Below are 25,875 nucleotides of genomic sequence, written 5' to 3'. Positions count from 1 at the left end.
ATAGGAGTTGTCCATTATCCTCGCTTGCCCTCGCCTTCGTGCTCAAAACTTTTCATCGCCTTCGCGCACCCTCGCTCTCATATCATTGAGGGCGAGGGTAATTGAGAGTGAGGAGGCCTCGAGAGAGCCTCCTTCGTGAGGACCAGAGCATCAATTATTCAACCTATTTGTTGAATTATTTCCTTATCGTCAGTAGCGGATCCAGTGGGGGCGATCGCTCCCCCCCAGAAGAGGAAACTTCTTTATTTTATATATACAAATAAAACGCATCCCAGAGTTTGGAGCTCTTAAAAGTAGCTCTAAGTAACAGTATTACAACCCACCACCCCCACCAGAAGTCCGTCCTGGATCCGCCCTTGCTTAACATACGTCCTAAAGAAAGGAAACTAAACATATCATCGTATAATTTACTGTGGAACACCTAAAATGGAACAACTGTTACAATGGAGATCTCGGTCGATAGTGACGTTTACATCATTTATCAACAGTATCCAATGCCTTTACTTCAAAATGTTCCTTGAACTACGATGCAAGCATAAGTATTCAGCCACACAAGGGCAGCTCTCATGAGGGTGAAGGTGAAATCAAGGTTTGATGAGTTTCGGTGACTGCAGCGGACTATCTGTCAGAATTTGACAGTCAACACGTTGGCCATCCCTAATGTATGTAGCGTAACTGAGGAATTTGAAAAAATTCAAAGGGAAAGATCTAAAGAGCTTAATTTTGAAACTCCGTCAGCAAACAAATAAAATACTTCAAAACACTCATTTTCATTCTATGAACCTTAATACATACAAAAACTTTATATTTCCAAATGAAACTATATAGCGACATTAATGGGTCAATTCAAAAGAGTGGGGAGGGGTAACTGTCCCCCTTTGCCCCATAATCGCCGCCCATGCTATGATGTGTGACACATTTGTGCAAAATTAATAATAATATGATTAAACTGTTTACCCCCAACAAAATCCTGCTCGTTTTGCTGAAGTGGCTTTTCCTAAGTTTTATATGTTTCATATATCCTACAGTTTTTTTTCAGGCCTTTTTTTTTTTAAATTTGTCCAAATTTATATTTCTCCTTTTACCACACAATCGTTCAATACTTGCACTATAATATTTACAATCAGTATATCATCCTGTAACGTATTTTATTCCTAATAAAAATCATTAAACAACATAACATACAAACACTATCTCACTGGCTTGCACGCGAACCTTTGGTGAATGGGGTCCTGGGGACAATTCCGAGTGGGAGAACATTGAACGACAGTGGATCGAATTCCGCGTTAAACCTATAGGTCCACTTCTCATATAGCCTCGCCGACGAAAGAGGACGCTAAACGGCAATCAGTCAACAGTTGCAAATTTCGGCTGCATAAACAACTTATGTCTTGTGGAACTTATTAAATTTATTTTGTTAAAGCAGCTCTTTTAACAAAATTTCAGTATTAACGTGTCAGATATTTCTATTTAAGGACAAGAAAAAACATATTATTTATTTTGTAACTAAATGATAGCTCTACCCACGTAGATTATAAAAGCAGTAATAATGAAAATCGATACAATAGTGACTGACATTATTTTAACAAATATCGATTCAGATAATAGTTTGGGCTGTCACAAAACTATGAAAAGTTAAAAATTCCGATTAATTGTAACAACTTCATCAGTGTTGGACATTGGAGGAGGATGTATGCTATTAATCAGCCCATTTCATGGGCATCCAAACTCACGAGCCCAACGCTTGCTAGCTCGGCATTCGCGCTCAACCGTTCTCGGGTTCAATAATTAAGCGCTACCCCGAGCGCCAATGAAATAAGTCAGCGCGAGTCCAACTGAGGGAAGTGAGCCCGAGCACGATTCCCAAAGGAATAAATGAGCGAGAGCCCAGTTGAAAAAAATGAGCCCGAGTCCGAGCGAGTCCAGAGCAAAATGGCCATCTATGAACCAAAGTCATTCCATCAAGTCTTTTTCCATCTGATCTACTGCATTCTGATGGTTCTCTCATTGATTGTGTTTGTTCAGATATCAGCGCTCTTGTCATTTACTGCTGAATGACGTGAGTGACTGTCTGTCTGTCTACCAACACTCTTTAAACACGACAGTGTAGTAGACACTTCTTATCTAAAACGCCTCCAGCATAGGGAGGGCAACAATGAGGCACACTTACTTCTTAATGTAGCGCTATTTCTACCCGGAAACTTTCATGGGAAAAATCAAATATTATTCTTATTTGCATTATTATTTTTAATAATTATGTACGTACACACGAGAAATTGTCTACTGCAATTAATTGAAAGGAAAAATACGATTAATGTATAACCTTGCTATGACACTAACTTTTCATCTAGAGGACATGGCAGATGATATTTTAAATTTTGCCTCTCTCCAAGAGGTCAAACAGCAAACTCCAAAACAGTTGCTTTAAGGAAGCTTTTCCTCCTCCCTCGCGTGCCCTCGTTCTCCTGAAGGAAGTTGTCTCTAGCCATCGTGCATCCTCGCTCCCGCAGTAACACTTGGCCCTCATCCTCGTTCACCCTCGCCCTCTTCGTTGAGGCTTGTCCTCGCTCTCGCGCATCCTCGCCCTCGCTGCCGAAACTTGTCCTCGCCCTCGCGCACCCTCGCCCTCGCGCACCCTCACCCTAGTCATCGAAGCTTGTCCTCGCCCTCGCGCACCCTCACCCTAGCCATCGAAGCTTGTCCTCGCCCTCGCGCACCCTCGCCCTCTTCGTCGAAGCTTTTCCTCGCCCTCGCGCACCCTCACCCTCGCCATCGAAGCTTGTCCTCGCCCTCGCGGCCAAAACTTGTCCTTACCCTCGCACACCCTCACCCTCGCCATCGAAGCTTGTCCTCGCCCTCGCGCACCCTCGCCCTCGCGGCCAAAACTTGTCCTCACCCTCGCGTCACTGTGGGCGAGGGAACTTGAGGGTGAGGATGCTCTCGAGAGGGCCACCCTTGCGAGGGTGAACATCTCTGGTCAGAAGTCTGTACGCGAGATTTCCACACTCCTAAACATCCCTAGGTCCACTGTGTCTGATGTGATAGTCAAGTAGAAACGTGAAGGGACACGTACAGCACAAAAGCGTACAGGCCGACCTCGTCTGTTGACTGACAGAGACCGTCGACTGTTGAAGAGAGTCGTAAAGTGTAATAGACAGACATCTATCCAGACCATCACACAGGAATTCCAAACTGCATCAGGATCCATTCCAAGTACTATGACAGTTAGGCGTGAGGTGAGAAAACTTGGATTTCATGGTCGAGTGGCTGCTCATAAGCCACACATCACGCAGGTAAATACCTCGCTTGGTGTAAGGAGCGTAAACATTGGATGATTGAACAGTGGAAAAACGTTGTGTGGAGTGACGAATCACGGTACGCAATGTGGCCATCCGATGGCAGGGTGTGGGTATGGCGAATGCCCGGTAAACGTCATCTGTCAACACGTTTAGTGCCAACAGTAAAATTCGGAGGTGATGATATTGTGTGGTAGTGTTTTTCTTGGAGGGGGCTTGCATCCCTTGTTGTTTTGTGTGGCACTCTCACAGCGCACGCCTACGTTGATGTTTTAAGCACCTTCTTGCTTCCCACTGTTGAAGAGCAATTCGGGGATGGCGATTGCATCTTTCAACACGATCGAGCATCTGTTCATACTGCATGGCCTGTGGCGGAGTGGTTACACAACCACAACATCCCTGTGATAGACTGGCCTGCACAGAGTCATGACTTGAATCCTATAGAACACCTTTGGGATGTTTTGGAACGCCGACTGTGCCAGGCCTCACCAACCTACATCGATACCTCTCCTCAGTTCAGTACTCCGTGAAGAATGGGCTGCCATTCCCCAAGAAACCTTCCAGCACCTGATTGAAAGTATGCCTGCAAGGGTGGAAGCTGTTATCAAGGCTAAGGGTGGGCCAACACCATATTGAATTCCAGCAATACCGATGGAGAACGCCACGAACTTCTAAGTCGTTTTCAGCCGGGTGTCCGGATACTTTTAATGACTGAAAATTCTGAATTTAAGGTTACTTTTATTAATAAAAATATTAAAATACACACACACACACACACACACATATATATATATATATATATATATATATATATATATATATATATATATATATATATATATATATATATATATATATATATATATATATATATATATATATATAATGTGTGTGTGTGTATTTTGTATGTATGTAGATAAATAAAAAAATATCACACAACTAGATACGCAAGCACAAAAAAGAATCCTGGCGATACAAGTAGTTAATGGAGAAATGATCCCAATAAATTTCTTTAAATTGGAAGCATTTCATATGTCAATGAAAAAAAAAAAACACTGGTAGCGATCAGTCTTTGAAAAAGACGAAATTCGTGGAGTAAAGTTCTGACCCATTAAGCCCCTATTCTACAACTGTTTCAAATTCAAGAACGTTAATATTCTCCTTGTTTACCATCATTTTTAATATTCCTGCTGAAACAACAACTTGTGTGTCTCTTCACTCCTTTCATTTTTCAAACCTTTATTCTCACCGTCACGATTAAAACGATTGGTTAGAAAAACGTGATTAACTAACCAAACTCATCATCATCAAAATGCCGAATACATACGTATTTAAGACTGTGACCGTTTCTGATTTTGGAAACGCTCTTGTTTACACTGTAAGTCATTACTTGGCAGCATGCATGTCACATCGTCATTAAGAAATCATATATAATAGCTTTTTTTTTTTTTAAAGTAATAAGTAAAAACTTGTTCTAACTCTTATTGAAACATTTGGATTGCGGGCGTAGCGAGCAAGAAAATTTTTAACAAATCTTTTTTTTTTTCATTTCCAATACTTTCCTTTCTTCTTGCTTCTTCGGCACCCTCTTGCTATCAGCGCCCGGGGCAACCGACCCGCTGGCCCCCCAACTTAGCTACGACTCTGATTAGAATTATTCTAAATATAAAGCAATCTATTCTACAGTTGCTAAATGGATAAGGGATAACACAAGCACTTATATATTTAAAAATTAGTTGTATTTAAGGTAAAGTATTTTTTATCTTAAAAAGATATTTTAACTTCCAAAAACTTCTTATTATGAGCAAATGTACTATCCAATGTAATCTGGCATGGTGCATTAATATCGTCACTGTTAGAACAAATGCTATGCTTCAAAGATTGTGAAAGAAAACAGGAGAGTGAATTAGTTGCCGCATTTCATATTAGTAAAGTACAACAATACAATTGATATTGTTTTCATTTGGTTATGTTATATCCCAGATTAAGTGTTAATTCGTTTTCTAAATATAAAATTTTAATTATTCTAGATATTCTTTGTAACTTTTAAATAGCTTGTCAAGTCACACTTCGAAATTAAAACTTGGTTTGTTTTTACTTGGAGACAGTTGACATTCCTTCTTTTTGTTGACCTTTTCATTAAGGACTAGATTCTACAAGAGCAGCAGATGTGCTGAGCATATATTACCCAATAGCAGTGTGCGAATTAGGTTGTGTATATTTGAAGGGGGATAAAATAGTTCCTAACAGGAGATAGTTGATTGCTTTGTGAGGGACCAATGTTTCAATTTGTTGCTTTTGGAAGGGATTAAAACAAAGTACGAGGAAATTCCGCCCCGGGATTCGCACCCTGCCCTAAAGGCATGAGTGGCACAAGCTGGATGGTAGGCCCTGGTTCCATGAGATATGTTACGCCACAGAGGGTAGATTTATTTATTTATTTATTTATTCGAGAAATCTAACAAATTTAGTGAGAAAATTTATTAAATTGAATTACTGCTTTCGCAAAATCATGGATTTAGCTTTTGTTTTTCTTTCTTTCTTTCTTTCTTTCTTTTTAAATCTGTCTCATTTAACTTTGTTAAAACATTCTATGGGAATTTTCACATTCCGATACTATGAAAAGAAATAAAAAGTACTCCTACATTGAATATCACTTGCTAGTCCAAATGTTTCTATTGTTTTGTTCTTTCTTTTTATTCGTTTCCTTATAGCATAATGTTTATAGGACCTGCATTTAAAACATAGATCTGTCCTGTTCAAACAACTTGAGCAAACTGGAAAACGACCGCGTGCTGAAACAACAGGCAAAAGGAAGAGCGAAAACTGACCGCTTCTTTTTCTTCTTCTTTTACGCGCCTATTTTTACGCTAGGTGTATGGGCCAACTTACGGACCGAAATTTACGACATCATTTTACGGACCGAAAATGCGCGCTGAAAATACGCTAGTGTATGTTGGCCTTTACATTGCCGAACGTAAGACGAACTACAGGAAATTGTACGAAAAATATCTGACGGGTTTCAAATGGAAGAAAGTTGTCACAATGGATGAATCATATGTCCGTCTCACTACTGGTGATCACATTCGGACGATCACATACCGTGACATTGACGACAAGGGGCGTAGCAACTTTGTTCGTTAGTGCAGGGAAAGTTTTTCTCGTAGCTTTATGGTCGTAACGGAATTCGCATACGAGGGTAAGTTGCTAATACGTAAACTGGGTAGAAACGTGAAGGTGAATTCAAGATACTTCCAATAATCCATTCTGACACTTTTTTTTTTATCAGAGATATCCCACAATTGTATGGAATGGACGCAAACCAGGTAATGATCCATATGGATAACGCTGCGAGTCATACCACAAGAACATCACTATGTTTTTATCAGGAAATGGCAGAGGAATTAGGAAATCGTATCATTCCTTTTGAAGACATTCCTGTGGAAAGCCAAGATGTCAGTCCAATCGACTTTTGCGCATTTGGACTATTAAAACGACGGTTTTAACATCGCCGCCTGGACTTACTGGATATTCTATGGAAAGCTTGCAGGGAGGGGTGGGACAAAATTCCTATGCCTGTCTTGCGTCTGAGTTTGCTGTAATGGAAACTGCAATGCCGTGTGATAGTTCACAATACTGGGGATCCAGCGCCATGGTCGAATATAAAGCGAACAACCTTCCGCATGTTGAACCATATCGTAAATCCTTCTCCTTTTGTTTCTGATGTATATTCTGGGTCCGATAGTAACATAGAAAGTCTTAATCTAGTTTCACAGTATTACACACAAAGGGAATCATTATATAAGAAAATAAAAGGTCACTAAAGTATTTATGTAATTTCAAGCGCAACCAATGGTAATAATCCAGTTGGCCTGTAGCAAATACATAATCTCATTCAAATTCGAGAACTTCATCTTGTAATCAGTATTTCAAATAGAATAATTTCTAAAGTAATATAACAGATTTGTCGAATCGAAATATTTGAATTATAGACACCGATGAATATCATAGTGAATTGAAGAAAATAATCACTAAAGAATCAGGTAAGGAAGATAAAGTAACGGAAAAATCACTGATATGAATTATGTTTACTGCTTAGCGTCATAATCAAGTAGTTAGCGTACCGAATAGCCACGCGGCAGATGAGGGTTGAAATCTTATTCCCTCTACTGCCCTGACGGCTAGATAACATTGTACCTTTTAGTAACCACCTAGCACAAGTTGGTTTGTGTTTTTGCACTGTGTATCGCATGTGTCCAATCGCTATATTTATACATATAATGGTTAAGCCCTCCTAAAGTGAATCTGTCCGGTCTATCCAGAAAAGGAATTTATGCAACAAGAAATAATTCACAAGGTACTGGGAGTGTATTTCCTGTCGAAAGAAGTATGTATTGTAAGAATTCATGTTTGTATCAGTAATGCGCGGAAACATATTAACTACTAAATTTAGGATACTATCTAACTTCATTTCTTAAAAACACAAGTTTAGTTTGAAAGTACAGAGTTAATGTCATTGAATGATAATGTTATTTTGGCTATAGTTCTTTGAATAAGTGCACGATCTGGCAACTTGTTGTTTGTAAACAACAAAATTGTTTCTCTGTTCTTTGAACTACTCGTCTTTCTGTTTCTAATTTTGGGGCAAAATTTTAGTGTTAGAACATATTAAATGGAAAAGAAACCCAGGTACATTGATGCTATAGAACAAGCAGAACTAATTTTACATAATGCAGTCACTATTACAGAAATGGCAATGGAACTCAAGGATAGAGCTGTTGCAGCAGAAAAGTATGTGAACTATTTGCGATGTTTGACTACAAGATCATCAAAGACTGTGTCCGCTATGAGAAATACAGGCAGATCATTTGTTAGTATTGCTCACAGAATTGCAATGTCAAGTGCTAAATTAGTAGAAAAACTTCCTCCAAGCGAGCCTGCTTCTCACTGTTTAAAAATGGAGTACGAAAAGCTTTCCACATTTCTTGAAAAGGAGCTCAGCGAAAATGACGATTCTGATAGGCCTGATTCTAGTAATCAGGATACGATGAACATTAATTTGCCCTCAATATCTGAAAAAATTAAAGCTTTGGAAGCAAGACATAAGTTACCAGAGGGTTCTCATTTAATAAATTCAAGTAGTGTTAGAAGTCTCAAACAGGATGTTAATGAACGATACCCAGAATCTTATTCGAGAGAATCGCTAATTGATTTAGATAATGTAACTTGTCTTCCACCGTTACCTGAAGATACTTTTACAGGTTTTCCACGAACTCCAGTTAAAAGTTCTAGTTTATCATCGCTAAAGAATCTAAGAAAAATTAAATTTTATTTACAGCGTGCTGAGAGTGACGAAGATGAAAATGAATGCCAGACTCAAGATCTGACAGTTTCAACGGTAAGTCTGTTGCCTAAATATACACATAATTAGAGAAATAGTTTTTCTTTTCACTATCGTATAATAGAATGGAATTATACTGCTTGAGGTAATATATTTTTAAAAATAAGGCTATTTGAGTGCTGGGGCACCTATAGGTCTATTCAATATTTATTAATAATATGTAAGGTTTATTAAGTTTCATATTTTGCATTGTCTAAGTATTCTGTCCGATGAAGATTCTAACACATTTATCGAATATAGCTAAGAGTACTACAAAACAACAAGGATAGGGTAGTAAGTTCCTTTTTCCTTCTGATTTAAAATGGTAATATATTGAAGGCTGTAAATTAATAGAAAGTTGAGGTTAAGAATTAACACTATAGATAACACATACAAGCCGGTAGCCAGCTCAAAAGTGTAGGGCGGGAGGGGGGGGACGATCTAACCATATTATACTTCATCACCATATTATAGTTCATTTGCAAGCCTACCGTGAAAATTTTAGGGGGGCGGCCCCCTAGACCCCCCTGGATAGGGCCTGAACACATATACAAGGAATTAGTAGCTAACTGTGTCTTTATTGTTACATAGACATTTACCTGTTTACATCAATTACTATTCTTCCAGCATAAAATACTGTCGGTTTCTCATAATGGCAAGAAATCATATCCAAATTTTATAGAAAAGCAATAGGATCTAACTAAATTTATATGGTGATTATTTGTGGCAAGATAGATGTAACTCAACCTAACATTTTCTAATAAACTTTGCGTGCCCAAATTGAAATGTACGGATGATTGATCGGTTTATATCCGATCGATTCGATAACACGACTATAACCTGTGTAGTTACGCCAGAAACATGAAATTTGCGCCGTTATCAGTGTGGTATTTTAGTTTACAGGTGCTAAAGTATTGTGTTAGTGCTAGTGAAATATCACAGAAAGTTAACCGTTATTGGGAAAGGCAATCATGGCCCTTTTTTGCGCACCTTCTTCGTACAGCCGAATAATGAAACACAATTAGGAAAATGTTAAACCATAAAAATGACATGCCTCAAAGATTAAATCTCGAGCAGTCCACTGACAGCCACGAACTTCTGCAACATCATTGATGAACAAAAGACTAACTGCGACACAGACTACGAAAGATCCTTGGGGTGGGAGTGAAGATGGTTACCAAACTGAATGAGGCCCACATTTATCTCACGCGTAATGGTAGCATTGGGACAATTACATGCCATGGTACATCTGGCTAGGAACGTACCGCGCTTTTAAATTAAATTAGATTAATTCTGTACTCTATAAACCATATTACGAGTATATTTGTACAAAAAAGTATAGAACTCGTCAATACTTAAAACAGATACAATACTTAGAACAAATACAATGTTCTTGCTTTAACAACTTGTGAAAAATATATAGGCCAAACTATTTCTACACTCTATATCATAATGATATATATGGATATATTACTATTTCAATTACTGTATAGTGTGTGCACTTGTATTCAGCACAGAAAGATAATTATACAATAGGAATTTAATTATTTTGAGAAGTTTCACAATTAGCTGCTAAGATATTCATTTACTGTATAAAATGTGTTGTTTAATAGCAGTTTGCACACTGAGTTGACAAAGAAACTCTTCTCAAGAGTATTTTTTTTTTTTTTTATGTACGCATATACCTTATCATGCAGTTTCACACTCATGTAGATATGTGATTTTCTATATGCAGATGTTCTATGATACACAGCAGATAAATTACCTTTTGCACGCGTAAGGTAGTTGTGTGTATCACTACCTCTTTCAATATTATCCAAATGACCCTAAGTAATTTCCAGTAGTTCAAATATCAACAAAGAAGGCTTTCTTAGCTGGTGCGTTTGTGATTTTATAACGATTCTTACGATACATTCTTGTTGTTTGAATATATTATGAAGTTAGAGTGAAGACTCCCAGAAAGCAATTCTATATTTAATATGAGAATAGAAGATGGCATAGTCATCATCTTCATCATAGGTATACTCCATTGTTGGCAGGTAACTTGGCACAGTTGAGAAGCTTCCGTGCTCCACGGTCTTCAACTAATCTTTCCGATTTCGTCTTCACCTATGATTTTTCTGTTTTGATATTATCCATTAATTGTAGTCTCCTTCGCCCCCTCCGTTTTCTTTCTCACCATACCATGTAGCACGTCCCTCATGATACTATTTCCTTAGCCAATGACCCAATCAGTTTCCCTTCTCACTTGTCAGTAATATCTAAAAGTGTTCTTTTCTCCCGCACCATTTCTAACACCCTTTCATATGTTTTCCGCTCCACCCAGCTAATTCTTCCCGTTTTTCTCCACATTCACATTTCGAAAGCTTCCAATTGTTTTCCATCATTTTTGCATAATGTCCATGTTTCTGCCACATAGGTCTACAGTGCAGTACTTCACACGAAGCATTTTGTGAGTCTTTTTTCTCAACTCTTTTATTCAAAGTTCCACAAATTCCACTTTTCTTCCTCCTAAAGGCTTCTTTTACCATAGCTACCCTTGCTTTTATTTCACATTCGCACTTAATATCATGACTAATAATACTACCCAGGTATCAAAAACTAGTCAACTTGTTTTATTTTCTCCTCTCCTGCTTCTATATTTGATACCGACCGCTTCGTTCCAATCACCATAGCTTTTGTCTTTCTAACATTTATTTTCATCCCAGCCGTTTCTCAAGTTTTCTAACATCTTATTGATTTTCTTGTTGCGGATGTTGTGGTTCCGCAACAACAACCATTTCATCTGCACTAATCATTCTACTTCCTACCGAAATGTCGTCTTCATTATATAGTCTTTCTTTCAATATCTCTTCTAGATAGATATTAAATAATGTTGGCGAGAGACTCCCCTTCCAATTACACTCTCCTTTGTCATTTCCTCCCCTATTCTAAAACTTACTTGTTGGTTCATATATAAGTTTCTTATGAGTCTTCTATTTTTCCATTCCAATCTAACATTATTTAGAACTCCCAACAACAATTCCCAGTTCTAGAAAGGTCAAAATCCTTTTCTAGATCAATGTATACAACATACACTTCTTTCCCTTTTTCTATAAATCTTTCACCGATCACCCTTAATAATCCAATTACATCTCTTGTGCTCTTACCGCTCCTGAACCCGAACTGTTCCTTCTTAACTTTTTCATGTCTTCTTTCATACACTTCTGTTCAGTGCTGCATACGATACGAGACTAATAATTCTGTAATTCTCACATCTCTCTGGGTTCTATTTCTTAACAATCGGTATCTTGATCGTCTTCAAGAAGTCTTTTGGTTACTCTCCTGTTTCGCATATTTCATTGCATACTTGGAACAATTCTTTTCTGCCCTTTTCTCCCATATTCTTAATGAACTCGGTTGGTGTATTATCTGTGCCGATTGTCTTTCTATTCTTAGGCCCCACGGTCTAGCCCTGCTGTCATATAAGTCCTCGACATATTCTTCCCATCTTCCTAAGATTTCACTTCTCTCGCTGACTACCTTCCTTCCCATTTTTATTTTCTACTGCCATCGTAATACCTCCTTGTTTCCTCCGAAGTTCCATAGATTTCCCCTCGTACATTTTCTCATATTTCCCAACTCTTTCTAATTATTGGGGGCGCGGTGGCTCAGTGGTAAAGCGTTCACCTTCGGTGCTTGCGGCCCCTGGTTCGATCCCAGCTCGCGCCGTATTGACTTTGTGGTGGACAAACACCGTGCTCGTGGGTTTTCTCGGGATTCTCCCGTTTCCTCCCACTTTCTTCATTTCACTCATCTCTCATCATCACCGTCTCCTTTAGCCTAACCGGCATAACCGTGGGACGTAAAACTTAAAGATTTCATTTTCTTTCTAATTATTCTATGTCCTCGCATATTCTTTTGTAAAAATCTTCCTTTGCTCTGTCTGTTTCCTTTAGTAACTCGTTCTTTAACTTGCTGTATATCTTTCTGCACTCTTCTGCATCAACCTGTTTCTACATTTTACTTTCCATTCTTATTTTGCAACATTTGTTCTGTATCCCATGGCTTCTTAGCCTTTCTCTATTCGCAGTAATCTACTACTTCTTCTGCAGCCTGCCATCTTAATATGCTCTCACAGTCTATTACTACTTGCACCTATCCTTTCCTCATTTGAGTATTTTTCTTCGAATTTTTCAGCGAAAATATTTTTTACTTCCTCGTTTTCCTGCTTTTCAGTATTCAGCATCTTGTTGCCTACTTTTCTTCTGTCTACATTTTTCAGTTGAATATCCACTCCAGCCAGAACAAGGTTATGATCAAATAGCATTCTTCAAGCTATTCCGATACCTATCCTGAATCATAATATAGTCTATCTGATATCTTCTCTCGTCTGTTAAGGACTTCCATGTACATGGCTTGGTAAATATGTACCAAAATAGTGTCCTTTTGCTTCCCTGCCTCATTTGAATTTTGTCTCCACTGTCAGGACAAAATTCCTGATAGAAAATCGGATGAGTTTTTCCAAAATAAGAACATAATAGATACTTACAAAAAAAAAAAAAAAAAAAAAAGCACAATTGTTCCATAGTGTGTAAATATTTACATCTGAAAAGTTGTATTTGTTGATATTCCGTACTCATCGTGTTCCTCCACTTCAAATGCAAATTTTGTTCTCCATGCTGTATACTACATGCAAATCATTTAAATTTAACAACTGGTTCTATGATTAGGATAAGTTGATTTAGTATTATTACTATATATTGCTGTATATTATTATTATTATTTATTCCAATGACACTAGTAACGGTGACTAACAAGGTACATTTGCGAAGTGTCCCCTCGGGATTTGTGTAAAATTGGTTCAAATGTGAAGTTTTCCGCGGCCCATACCGGTACTTTGCGTATTTATGATCCTTCATATATATATATATATATATATATATATATATATATATATATATATATATATATATATATATCTGGAATTCAATCATACACTACTATAACGCTCGGACACAAAACTGCTTTTAATTTCTTTAGATGTAACTGGACATGAGTATGGGTATATGCAAAACAAATTAGATCAAGTACTGGCTTCTCTGACATATGTTACCCACCCTGGTCGCCATATTGGATTCAACTTTCGGTTTTTCAATTGGGAATAGGTGCAAGTGATACATCAGATTAATTTACAATTTTCTCAAAAATTCATTGGTGTAGTGAGTTTACCGTAACTTGTACCGTTTGCAACATATTGCATGTTAAATGTCAGGAACTTCACGAATATTGAACCAAATAGAAAATTGTGCAGAGGCCCGTGTTTTGTGTGATTTATCGTTGACGAAATATTCTCTGAACGTTCATACATACAGACACACAGACATCAATACAGAAATGGTAGCTCTTCACCCAAATCTGGTCGTATCTAGATTTACATTAGACATTTTGACCGTAATACAATACTTGCTTGTTATAGTACAACATGGTAGTAATAACAATTACTCACAGAAATGTAATAAGATTATGACACTAATGTAAAGAGTTTGTTTATGTCTACAGTATTTTCGTGTTAGAAATTATTTTGATTTGTCGACATCAAAACGTAAGCGTAACTGATATTACTGTGCAATGTCTATTCGCGAAGTGCCTGGAGGGATTTAACATGCAATACCTTCCAAACGGTACAAGCTAGGTAAAATACATTATATCAGTGAATTTCTGAGAAAATTGTACATTAATTTGATATATCACTTGCACTTATTCGCATTTAAAAAGCCGAAAGTTAAATCCAATATGACGGATCCAAGATGGTGGCCGGGGTGGGTAACATGTGTTTGAGAAGCAGGGATTGAGCCAATTTGTTTTGCATATGCCCATATTCATGTTCAGTTATATCTAAAGAAACTAACAGCAATTTTGTGTCCAAGCGTGTAGTGTATGATTGAATTCCGGTCAATATGAAGGGCCATAAATATGAAATTACCGATATGGGCCGCTAAAATTAGTACAATGCACATTGGGCCGCGGAGAACTTTGCATTTGAATCAATTTTACACGAATCCCGAGGGGAAACTTTGCGAATGTACCTTGTTAGAGTATTTTTTTTTCTAAGTCATGTGGCATGCTTACATTGACAGTTAGCAAAACTCAACAAGTGTTGAGATAGGCCTAGAATTAAAGAAGAAATCACAAGGCTACAATGGTTGATGTTTGGAATACTCGGAGCCATTGGAACAGTAGCGACACCTGTATGAATGCCCCAAAAAATGAGGGTTCTATTTCGATTTGGTTTACATCAGTGTAACGTAAAATTTGCATTTTTGACAGGTAACGAAACAGGTTACAGAAAAGAACTGCTTCTGCACATCGGCAGAATTGTATTTCCACTGATGAGATTTAAAGTGTCACGTCTCAAATGCAGTACTCTTAATTCTCTCTAAAAATTGGAAAGGCAAATAAGTATTAATTAGATCCGTAATGTTTCGTCTCTTATAAATATTAAATTAACATTTCTCTATTTAATTTGAATATCCCTTTCCGGTACCCGGCTTTTTGGGCTATTTTTTAGACTTTCAGTCAAGCAGCTACTGCATCGTCACTATTTATCCTAGGATCATGGTTCATACCTCATTCTCTTCAGAATGTGGAGCTGGCTTTCAAATGATACCACTTGCATGCTCATACCATATACCAGGAGCGGGAAAAATGATGTCAAAGGGAAAATTTCGGAGGGAATTTTTTCTCGCACTTTGGGCCCCTCGAGCGGCCCTGTGTGAACGTAGCTATCTAAAAAAAATCTGATAAATAGTACTTGGCATACTGAATGTGTGTGCCAAATTTCAAGTTTCTATCTTGAATACCAAGGGCGGGAGACATTTTATCAGGAATTCCCACCATGCCCCAAATTACCGTAAAACACCATGATCTCAGGTAAAAAATTTCCTGAGAGATCCCTAATTACCCTAGAGTCATGTTTCGCCCATCATTCTCTTCAGAATAGAACTGCCTTTCAGGCGGTATGACTCACGTCTCTCCATCATGTGTCTAAGGCGGGAAAATGAGGAAAAACGGGATTTTTGGATCTAAATATCCTTTTTTCAACTTTTAGTCCCCCCTGGACCCCCCTGTTTTAACGCAGAGATCTGAAAAAATCTGGTAAATACTACTCGGTGGGCTGAATGTTTATGCACAATTCCAATTTTCCAGGTGCAAAAGTAAGCCCGCCAAAAAAAAAAAAAATATATATACCGACAATGTCCCATATTCCCGTATACAGAGGGAAATTTTTAAACATTCCCTGATACATCCCTAATTACCCTAGGGTCATGTTTCGCCCATCATTCTCTTCAGAATAGAACTGCCTTTCAGGAGGTACCATTCACTTGTCCCCATCATGTATCTAAGGCGGGAAAATCCCGTGAAAGGGATTTTTGGTAAAAATTTCTCTTTTTCAAGGTTTAGCCCCTCTGTACCCCCTGTTTTAACGCAGAAATCTGAAAAAATCTGGTAAATACTACTCGGTGGACTGAATGTTTGTGCACAATTTCAATCTTCTACGTGCAAAAATAAGCCCACCAAAATACTTTACATAAACCCCCCAAAAAAGTATTACACGAAAATATAAATTTTAGACTTATGACGTCATCACCTCCTATGTCTCGACGCAGGAAGGTGTGAAATCATACGTAATGTCTTCTACAATGCCTCTGGACTTGAAAAACAAAAAACAAAAAAAAAAAGAAAGAAAGAAAGAAAAAAAGAAAGAAAGAAAAAACGGACGAAAAAGCTCAAATAGGAGAGTTATAACGCAATGTACCATGAAACACTCCGTATGGTACAAATTGTACCATGGGATCCCCAAAGGGATATTAAAGAATATGAAATGAATATATATGCATATTGGATTACCATTACTATTGAGAATATATCTGTATATTGATATGAAATGAAAGGATTGATGGATTGTTAGCTAACACATTCCGCGTGCAGCTATTTCAAGGCACAAGTAAAGGAGAATATTTATTCCTATTAGTAAGATAGGTGTCATTAGCTTATGCAGATAATTATTCACAAAATTAAGACAATAAACACAACAATATAATGGGAGCCGTGACAAATTAATGAAATCGAAACAAATCTAATTAATCTAACATTTAATAGTGATAGTGGCATATCTATTTGATTTAGCCTGTCTATGGAAGCCTACTAACAATCTGAGATAGCCAAAGTCATCATAACAAAATTAAGAAGGATATGGAAAGCACAACTTACTGGCCAGGAGAGTGTGCTGCCATTGTTGAAGTTCTTCGAGAAACATCCAAAATTCAGCTACCCAATTCATAACTTGTTATTGAGAATGAGGTTTTATATACTATTTTGGCAGGACACTTTCCCTTTCACAAAAGTTGTTTACATTATTTTACAAAGCTGATGCAAACCTCTTGCGTTTTAAAGAATATTGCTATTCAAGGGCACCGATCCTGAGGGCCCAGGCCCCCAAATCTCATCTGGGCCCCGTGTATTTTTATGAATATGTATTTTTATATGTATTTTTTATTGTTATATGTATTTTTTATAAATGCCCCTCCCCCCAAATTTACAGAGAAATCGGCGCCGTGTTGCTATTGCTTTATACTTTTATACATTAAAATCAGACTTTAAAAAGTTTTAATTATACTTGAATAATTTCAATAAATTTTCATTAAACAACAGTAAAATCAGTACTAGAGAATGAAAATTTTATTCGTAAGTACTGGATCTCCAGGTGAAGAGAGAATTTCAATAACCGAACCTGGTCCTTGGGAAATTTTAACCGGCTGAATGACTCCACTGCCTGTATATAAATAATAATGCTACGAAATGATAGTAAATGAAGAGCTAAGAGCAATAATAAGCAATCTACGGCCCGCCAGTCAGACACGGCTCCCTAGAAGGTTATATCCGGCCCGCGACATGATTTCTAATCTGCAGAATCAAAAGAAGAATAGGGTTACTTCGAGAGAGTTGAATTAGAAACACACTGACAAATGGGCATTTAAATTCGCTTTGGAGTCAGTGCATCCTAATTCGAACTGATTATGAGTAAATTCAATTATTAATAGGGCTTATTGTTACAAGATTTTTCTAAAATGTACATTTGTTGTTCTTAATAAAGTCTGCTGAGCCATCTATAAGTTTTCCTTTTTTTCTTTGACCCTCTTCTAAAAAAAGATTATCCATCACTGGTTTACAATAAGAACCATAAAAAACACTTTTGAAAATGAAAACTAAGAGAGTAGTGTTTTTGACGTGTTTGAATCACTTAGAATGTTAGTAACATCAGAATATTTTGTTAACAGCAGGGGTGAAGTAAATCTGAAAAGATAGGGGGACGCATGACATCACAATGTCTCCCATGCTTGTACTTGCCCATTGTAATTTTTAGGAAGTGGGAGGACGCCATAGATATTTTTGGAAGTAGGGGAACGACATCCTCTAGCGTTCCTCCTAACGTTTATTCCCCTGGTTAACAGTGTTTTCTTTTTTAAAGTTGTACCACTCTAGATTTCATTATGTTTTTTTTGTCTGCCTTTTGAAAAAAATGAAATCTTTGAGTTTTACGTTCCACGTTTATACCGTCGAAGCTAAAGGAGACGGTGATGATGAGTAGTGAATGAAAGGGTGGAATGAAGAAAGCGGAAGGAAACAGGAGAACCTCGAGAAAACCACGTACACGGTGTTTATCCACCACGAAGTTCACTTGGCGGGAGCTGGGATCAAACCCGGGATCCCAAGCACCAGAGATGAACGCTCTACCACCGAGCTACCGCGGCCCCACTTGTCTGTTTTTTGTCCTATAGTGCGTCCAGTAAGAGAACGTCTCTGACAGCTCGCAGTGACATTGCCACTACTCGCGTGTCAAGTTTTTTTTTTTTTTTTCGGTGCAACTGTAGTGGCAATTTAATTAATGATATAAGACAGAGTGATTGTGGTTGGTAACACTGGTATCAAAGTAGGGGCTGCAATGTCCCACCGCATGTGGTAAGAAACGTCAGAGACCATCTCTTGTTGGCCGTGCTATAGACCCTTCCAATGTAGGCAGTGTATCTTTTTATTTAGTCTATATACTGTATATATGAGATAATATGTATACATATTGACTCAACAGGAGGAAGTAAAGTCATCGAGTTCTCAATGCAAGAAGTCCCATTCCCAAATAACAGGCAGCCATGCTACGTTAGGTGATATAATGGAAGAGGCGATGCATGAACTGAACAACCAGTCCAGTGCGGAGACAGAAGAAGCAGAAACCGAAGTTGTAGAACCAAAAACCGAAGCCATGAATGATGAACAATTGAAGGAAACTCAACATTTGGGTTGAATTCTGCAAGTATAGTAAATGGGTTTTCTTTTACTAACTGTCTTGTTTGAAAATGATTATTTAAAAAATAAGATTTCCTGTAAGTAAAACAAGGCATGCTAAGTTATCAGTCTTCACTTTTGATTTTTGTTTGTTTGTAATAAATATTTTAATTGAGATATTTCATAATTATGGAAGAATGTACGGATATAATTTATATTGTCATAAAAATAAACAGTACGACAAAAAAGTAAAAAAAAAAAGTTTATTTATGAATTAAGTTATTAGTAAATATGCAATTTGTAGTATCTATATTTATTTATTTATAAATGTTTCAGATACAGATCAATGACCATTTTACACTGAAACAATGTAACAACGTATACACGAAATAACAAAAAAATAAAAATAAACTTAAAAAAATAACAAAATATATTTATATACACATAGAATATGTATCATATTTCCAAAAAATTTAACTTGTTTTTAAAATGATTTTCAGTCAAAAATATCAACATTTCACATTAAACTATTATATAATGATGCCAGACTGAAGTATAAGGAACGTTGTATAATTGGTAATCTGTGTCTTCACAGGGGCGGATCCAGGACGAACTTCTAAGGGGGGGGGGCAGTGGTTTGTAATACTGCTACTTAGAGCTACTTTTAAGAACTCCAAACTCTGGGATGGGTTTTGAATTGATTTGAATTTAAGTTTAACGTCCCGTTCAGCAGCAAGGCTATATGAGACGTGGACCTAATGATTAACGTGGGATCCGAACCACATGAGCTCCCGCCGGGAATTGAACCCGGGTCTCCCATGCCGAAGGCGCGTACGCTAACCGCTTAGCCACGAAGGAGCTTGGGGTGGGTTTTATTTATATTTAAAATAAGAAAGTTTCCTCTTATGGGGGGCAATTGCCCCCACCCCTTCCCGGATCTGGCCCTGGTGTTACATACTGTGAGTAAGACAGGAATGTACGCGAAAATTGCAATTTGGACTCCTGATTGACTGATCAACGCCCAGGCCAAGCCGCTTGCGTTAGACACTTAAAATTTAGAGAGGGCATAGGATTTGTCATGTAAGGTAAGGATTTGTCGTCGAAGGTTTTTGAAAATTCGACGGGGAAAAGGGAAAAGAGGGTTGCCAATTATTATCTTAAAGTATCCACATCTCGGAGTCTGAATGTTAGAAACATGAAATTTGGTATATTGACTTCTCATTTAATATAATTAGACACATAATTCAGCGATTTTTTTTTTAAAAGATATATTTGACCAGAAGGGAATGTGATGAGAATGAAAAAGAGGCAGGTATTACAATTATTAAAATAAGATGTTCATATCTCGGAAGCTTTTAAGGTTGGAGACCGGCATTTGGATTTCTGTGGTTTTTGATATTTGCCTTGAAAATAGTTGGTTGCAATTGTTATATTTGGATAATCATATCTCGAAATTCGTTAAGATTAATGACATGAAGTTTGATATTTATAATATGTTTCAGGTAAGCTGATAGGAAAAAGAAGTTTTCCCCCTACCACGCTCAAGTGCAGGTGAATGTTGGTGTTCCGTCTTCCACCATCAGCCCCCGCACACAGAGGTATAGAGTGTATCTAAATATGTCTAAATAATAAATTACAACTTTCATAATAACACTACGACTACGTATTTTAAAACAATTACATTTACCTCCATTAGTGAGGTAACACATGTTATTATAATGGAAATTTTATTGAGCAGTTGTATTATTTATTTTCCTCCTTTTTGGCAGTCGAGTTTGTGACATAATGTTGGAATGGCAAGGGATGGCAGGGTTGGTAATTGAATTTGTATTTTTTATTGATACAATAATTTCATAATAATATGAAATCGAAAACCGAAAATTAAATCTATATAAGTTTTCATGTTCCACGGAAGCCTTCTCTTTCGTCCAGCTCCCCCTAGGCTTTTTGAATAGTCCTAGGACTTGGTGCTTATTTCCCATACAAGCAACTTGTCATGCTTATCGTATACATACGAACTTTACTATTTCTATAACACTCGGTGAACTGTAGTTGATATAAAATAAAAGCTTGTTTACTGTTTTAATTTACCTGAATGTATGCCTTTTTTGCTCCAAATATTTTTATCAATATTTTATTTTCGAAACCCACAGTTCCCGTTCTTGTATTCGTGAGTGTTTTATTTATCATTAGTATTATTGAATGTATCATGTTATGTTGTTATTTGTATCTTGTATCTTATTTGTGTCTTTTTTTTTCTTTCTTTTCTTTGTAATGATGACAAGGGTTAGGTGGCAGAGCAGCCTCCGGCTGAACCTCGCCCGCTGAAATAAAGAGAAATTCAATTCAATTCAATTTTAGGGATCAACTTCCACATTCAGGTTCAGGTTCAGGTTCAAGGTATTTTCCTTCCTTCTCTTCGGAAGTTTGGATCCTGGAAAAAAAAAGTAAATACTGTTTTTTTTTTTCATTTACGTTTTCCATTTTCTTTTTCCACTAAAATTCAAGAAGTTCTTTGGTTTTTTCCATTTCTTTCTCACTTAGTTCCCTTCCATTTATATTAAAGCCTAGCCTCCAAGCTAATTTAACCAAATTTCCTTCCTCTTTCATTTCATCGATCCATTTCCATTTTTCCCTGATTTTTTGGGTTTCTTCACATTTTAACAATATGTGTTCTAATGTTTCATCTTCTTTAAAACATAATTGACATTTTTCATTCACTTCTTTAAATTTTTTCAGTCTTACCCCTGTTTCAAGGCTCCCTGACCTGGCTTTGAAAAGTAAAATGCTTCCTAAATCATTGTTCATGTAATTTATTTTCTCATAACTCTTTTTATGTGTGTATATTCCTTTTAAACTGCTCTTCTTAACAACTTCTTCATATCACTTTTCCTGCGCTTTCTCTTTAAATGTTTTTTCTGTGATTTTTTCCCAATTTTTATAATTTTCTTCTCTATGCCAGCGGGTAGTTTGATCATACTTTCTTTCTAATTTCCTAACTCTTCTAAACCATTTCGTGTTCTCCCCTTTTCTCATATGTTTAGTGGCCTCATGCACCACTTTTACTAATCTTGTTTCTTCCATAAATTTTAATCTTCCAAGATATTTTACTTTACTCACACCTTCTCTTTTTTCAAAATCACTCCATCCCATTTCTCCTGTTATTGTTACATTTGCACTTAATTTATTTGCTCCTAGGGCAAACCTTCCTATTTGATTTTGTGCCTGTTGTAAAATACTCCTGGCTTTTTCCGTTAAAGTTATTACTTCATTTGCATATGTTAGCGCCGGTACTGCTACTTGATTCCATAGTATTCTTGATACCTCATATCTATTGTATGACCACATTGCTTTATTTTTTATAATTGCTGTATATTTTTGTACTTTATTTTTCAGTTTTTTTTTTTCATGTTCAACTAAGTATTGTTCTCCTTCCTCAAGTGTGATTCCTAAAAATTCTATTTTTTCAGTCCTGCTTATTTCTATGTTTCCTGCTTGTATATTTTTATCCTCTATGTCTCCACTAAAAACCATGAACTTGCTTTTTTCTTCATTTATTTTTAGACCTATTTCTTCCTTCTCCTTTCCTAACTACTGTTTCTAACATTTCCTTAATATCTTCTATATTATTACTCATCAGAGCCACATCGTCTGCAAATAGAGTGCCAGGGATTTTTCTTACTTTTTCTTTTCCTTGCAATCTTAATTCTAACCCTCTGTTTGTTTTGATCAACGCTTCTTCCACTTCATGTATGTATATCAGGAATAGAACTGGTGATAGAGGACATCCTTGTTTCAAACCTTTATTACTTTCTATCCATTTTGATTTTACGTTTCCCATTTCATATCTGTATTTGTTGTTCTTATATAATTCCTTAAGAAGCATAATAAATTTCTTTGATATTCCTATGTTTTCCATTACTTCCCATAATATCTTTCTCTTGACTGTATCATACGCCTTTTCAATATCTATAAATGCTACTATGAAATCTTCTTTTCTTTCTCTGCATATTTCTATCAGTTGTGTTATAATACAAAATTGGGCAGATTGAGCTCTTATTGATTTTAATGTTTTCGATATTTGTTAAGACAATAAAATGTTTTACAGTAGGGTAAGCTTTAATACACAAATAATATGCAATACTTTTCTACAAGACAAAAATTTAAAGCAGTAATTCTTACTCGCGGTTGAACAGTGGAAGCTAAAAGGAACAGCAGTGCTTTCTCAACATCAGGTGTGAGCGAATTGACTTACGAATTTAGTTCGAGTTTACACGATTCTGTTTATTAGAAAAGCTATTCTCCCTGTGAAGGTCAACATCTAACTTTTCCCTTCTGCATTGGTAAGTGATAGGAAGTAGGAGAGTTTCCTATCAGGTTGCCTGGAACAGACTTTAGATATTTCATTTAACCCTTGGATGCATACGTGGGGTCTCTTGGATACCAAGCCGTCTTTCTTGCTTCACATCTCCCTTGTTATACAGCACACGAAATCCAAATTTGATGACTTTTATTCCTACAATATTTTCTTCTATCGTGTAATAGTTCAGTATAGCTGGCATAATTTTAGGCCAAACTAGGACATAATTGTTGAATTTCTGAAATTTTGCATATGGAGTCTTTAAGGTAAGCCCAACAACATATTAAAAGTCCCAGCCTCTCACACGCTTGCTTTATCCAATATGGCAGACAAACATGGGTGTCACCATACTGATGGAATAGCATAATTTTGTGCTTTTCTTGCTTCTTGTTGCATTTACAGTAAAGTCGGTCTCGATTTTATCTCAGCTATACTGTAATTTGTTAGTGCATTTTCTTTGATAGTGACTAATTAATGATAATTCTCCTCCTGAGGCATCAACTGGACTCCTCCTGTGTTATGTATTTTGTACAAAACTTTAATATTTCTTCTTCTTTGTAGAAAGCATTTGGACTCTTTGTACATCTACTTATTATTATTTTCTAATTAATCATTAATTTTGTTTTATTCATTGTAGAAAACATTAATTGAAAATTGCTTTTGGATATAGGTTTTTCTTTAAGAAATGATTTCCAAATATGCCTATATATACAAGAACTTGTTATCTTCTTTGTGATAAACCCTTGAGAGATGCACCGACTGTTGAAGTAAAGAAAGGTTTATGAACTCTTATTAAAGCCAGTGAGCAGAGAGGTGATGACCTGTACCTTTGTTATCTAAGTATATATCTGTGGCATGACATATTAGGTGTCGCAAACAATATACTCGACAAACATCTAGAATTACTGATCTAAAGTGCAGTGCTAGTGATAACACAGATACAACAACACCGAGACCATTCACTCGTTCTCAGTTCACTCACTTTGACTAAACGACAATGCAGGGGTGTAGCCAAGGGGGGGGCCCATCGGGGCCCGGCCCCCCAAATGGTTTCCTGGCCCCCCCAAATGACCAGCTTTTAAAACATCATAGTAAAATTATCTCGATTCATTCATTTAAAAGTAACAAATTTTATTGACAATTAATAATTTACGGTAAAATAGTATGGAGAAATATTGTTTTTCCATACCAATCGAAAAATAGTATAGTATCTCTTCCTTATACCGATCGAAAAACAGGATACTTTTTGTGACAGCAGATTACACAATTTACTGCGATTTATATTTGACAGTTTGAAGACAAACGTTTTAACAAGGTACTACAAATACAGCCATAAAACAAAGGTACTAAACTGATTTGTAAGTACAGTATATTTTTATATGCTTTAACAAGTGTCTTAAAAGACACAGAGGATGGAAAATTTGGGAGAAACAGTGTTTTTATTCAATTTGGATTTAATTCGCTCTCTCTTTTATTTCTACTCAGTGTAATAAAATATATATATATATATATATATATATATATATATATATATATATATATATATATATATATATATATATATATATATATATATATTTAGTCACGAATGACAAATAAGTATTTTTGTCAAGAAACCGTAAAGAAATTAAGTGAAATTTCAAAGAAAATCAATGTTGTGTAGATAGGTTCTGTATACAAGGTCTTAAATTTAAATATAAAGGTAACCAAGAAAAGTTCTGTCGCTTTTTCACCCACCACCTTCGAACACCTAACCTGGAAGATCAAAAATTGTCCCCATCAGCATCGACGACCTTCTGAAAACGTTCTGGAAGGCCATGGAATCCATCGCGGTAGAACTTGGTGGGCCGTGAAAAGAAGAAGGTATCAGCTGCATTTTGGACTTTTACTAGGGATTTAAACTGGCGGCCTCTAAGGTGATTGTCCAAAGAATGGAACAGGTGATAATCAGACGGTGCAATACCCGGAGAATATAGTGGTTGTAATATTGTTTCCCATCCAAGGCGGAGAATGGTGTCCTGAGTCATCCTAGCCACGTGGGACTTAGCGTTGTCCCGTAAACGAGAACCCATTGGCAATTCAGAAGTGATGGCTCCAGAATTTTGAGTTTTTCTTGAGCACAGCTCAACTGCTGACACTACACAGTTGCATTGATACTCTGACCAGCTGGTAGCAATTCCCGATGCACGATGCACCAAACACAAAGAAGGACCTTCTTCTGGTACAGTGCTGGTTTCGGCTGTTTTGAAATCGGTTCATGGGATGCTAACCAATGATGACGGCGCCGTGGAGCTTCGTATAGGACCCACTTTTTATCACATGTCAACGCCCTGTCCAGAAATGGCTCCAAAACAGTAAATAAACACAGGCGACTGCCGCGTTGCCTTCCGGCCCGGAGTCAAAACATGTGAGACCCATCGACCCAACTTGTAATGCTTCCCAAGTTGATAGATGTGCTGCCGAATGGTTTCTCCACACACTGAATTGTAGGCCCAGTTCCTCTTTGTACTTGTGTT

At 36.9% G+C, this 25,875-nt stretch overlaps 1 protein-coding gene across 2 annotated transcripts in view; it reads left to right on the top strand.

Annotated features, from left to right (window-relative positions):
- The window catches only part of LOC145694482 (uncharacterized), a 55,068-nt gene extending 35,817 nt beyond the window's left edge, over window positions 1-19,251 (top strand). The window contains exons 2-3 of one of the 2 annotated variants that reach the window (XM_081770778.1): window positions 8,635-8,694; window positions 18,806-19,251. In XM_081770778.1, coding sequence (XP_081626904.1) covers window positions 8,635-8,694; window positions 18,806-19,018 — 273 coding nt within the window. In that variant the 3' untranslated portion in view covers window positions 19,019-19,251. Of the gene's footprint in view, window positions 1-7,855; window positions 8,695-18,805 lie in introns of those variants that run through there. The other variant, XM_081770779.1, reaches the window with a different exon arrangement.
- Window positions 19,252-25,875: the final 6,624 nt, after the last annotated feature.

The sequence above is a fragment of the Thermobia domestica genome, chromosome 9 (genome assembly GCF_964235325.1).
Source record: "Thermobia domestica chromosome 9, izTheDome1.hap1.1, whole genome shotgun sequence".
Classification (NCBI taxonomy): Eukaryota; Metazoa; Arthropoda; class Insecta; order Zygentoma; family Lepismatidae; genus Thermobia; species Thermobia domestica.
Note: the sequence above shows the minus strand (reverse complement) of the source record. Positions and strands in the feature narration are given on the sequence as shown.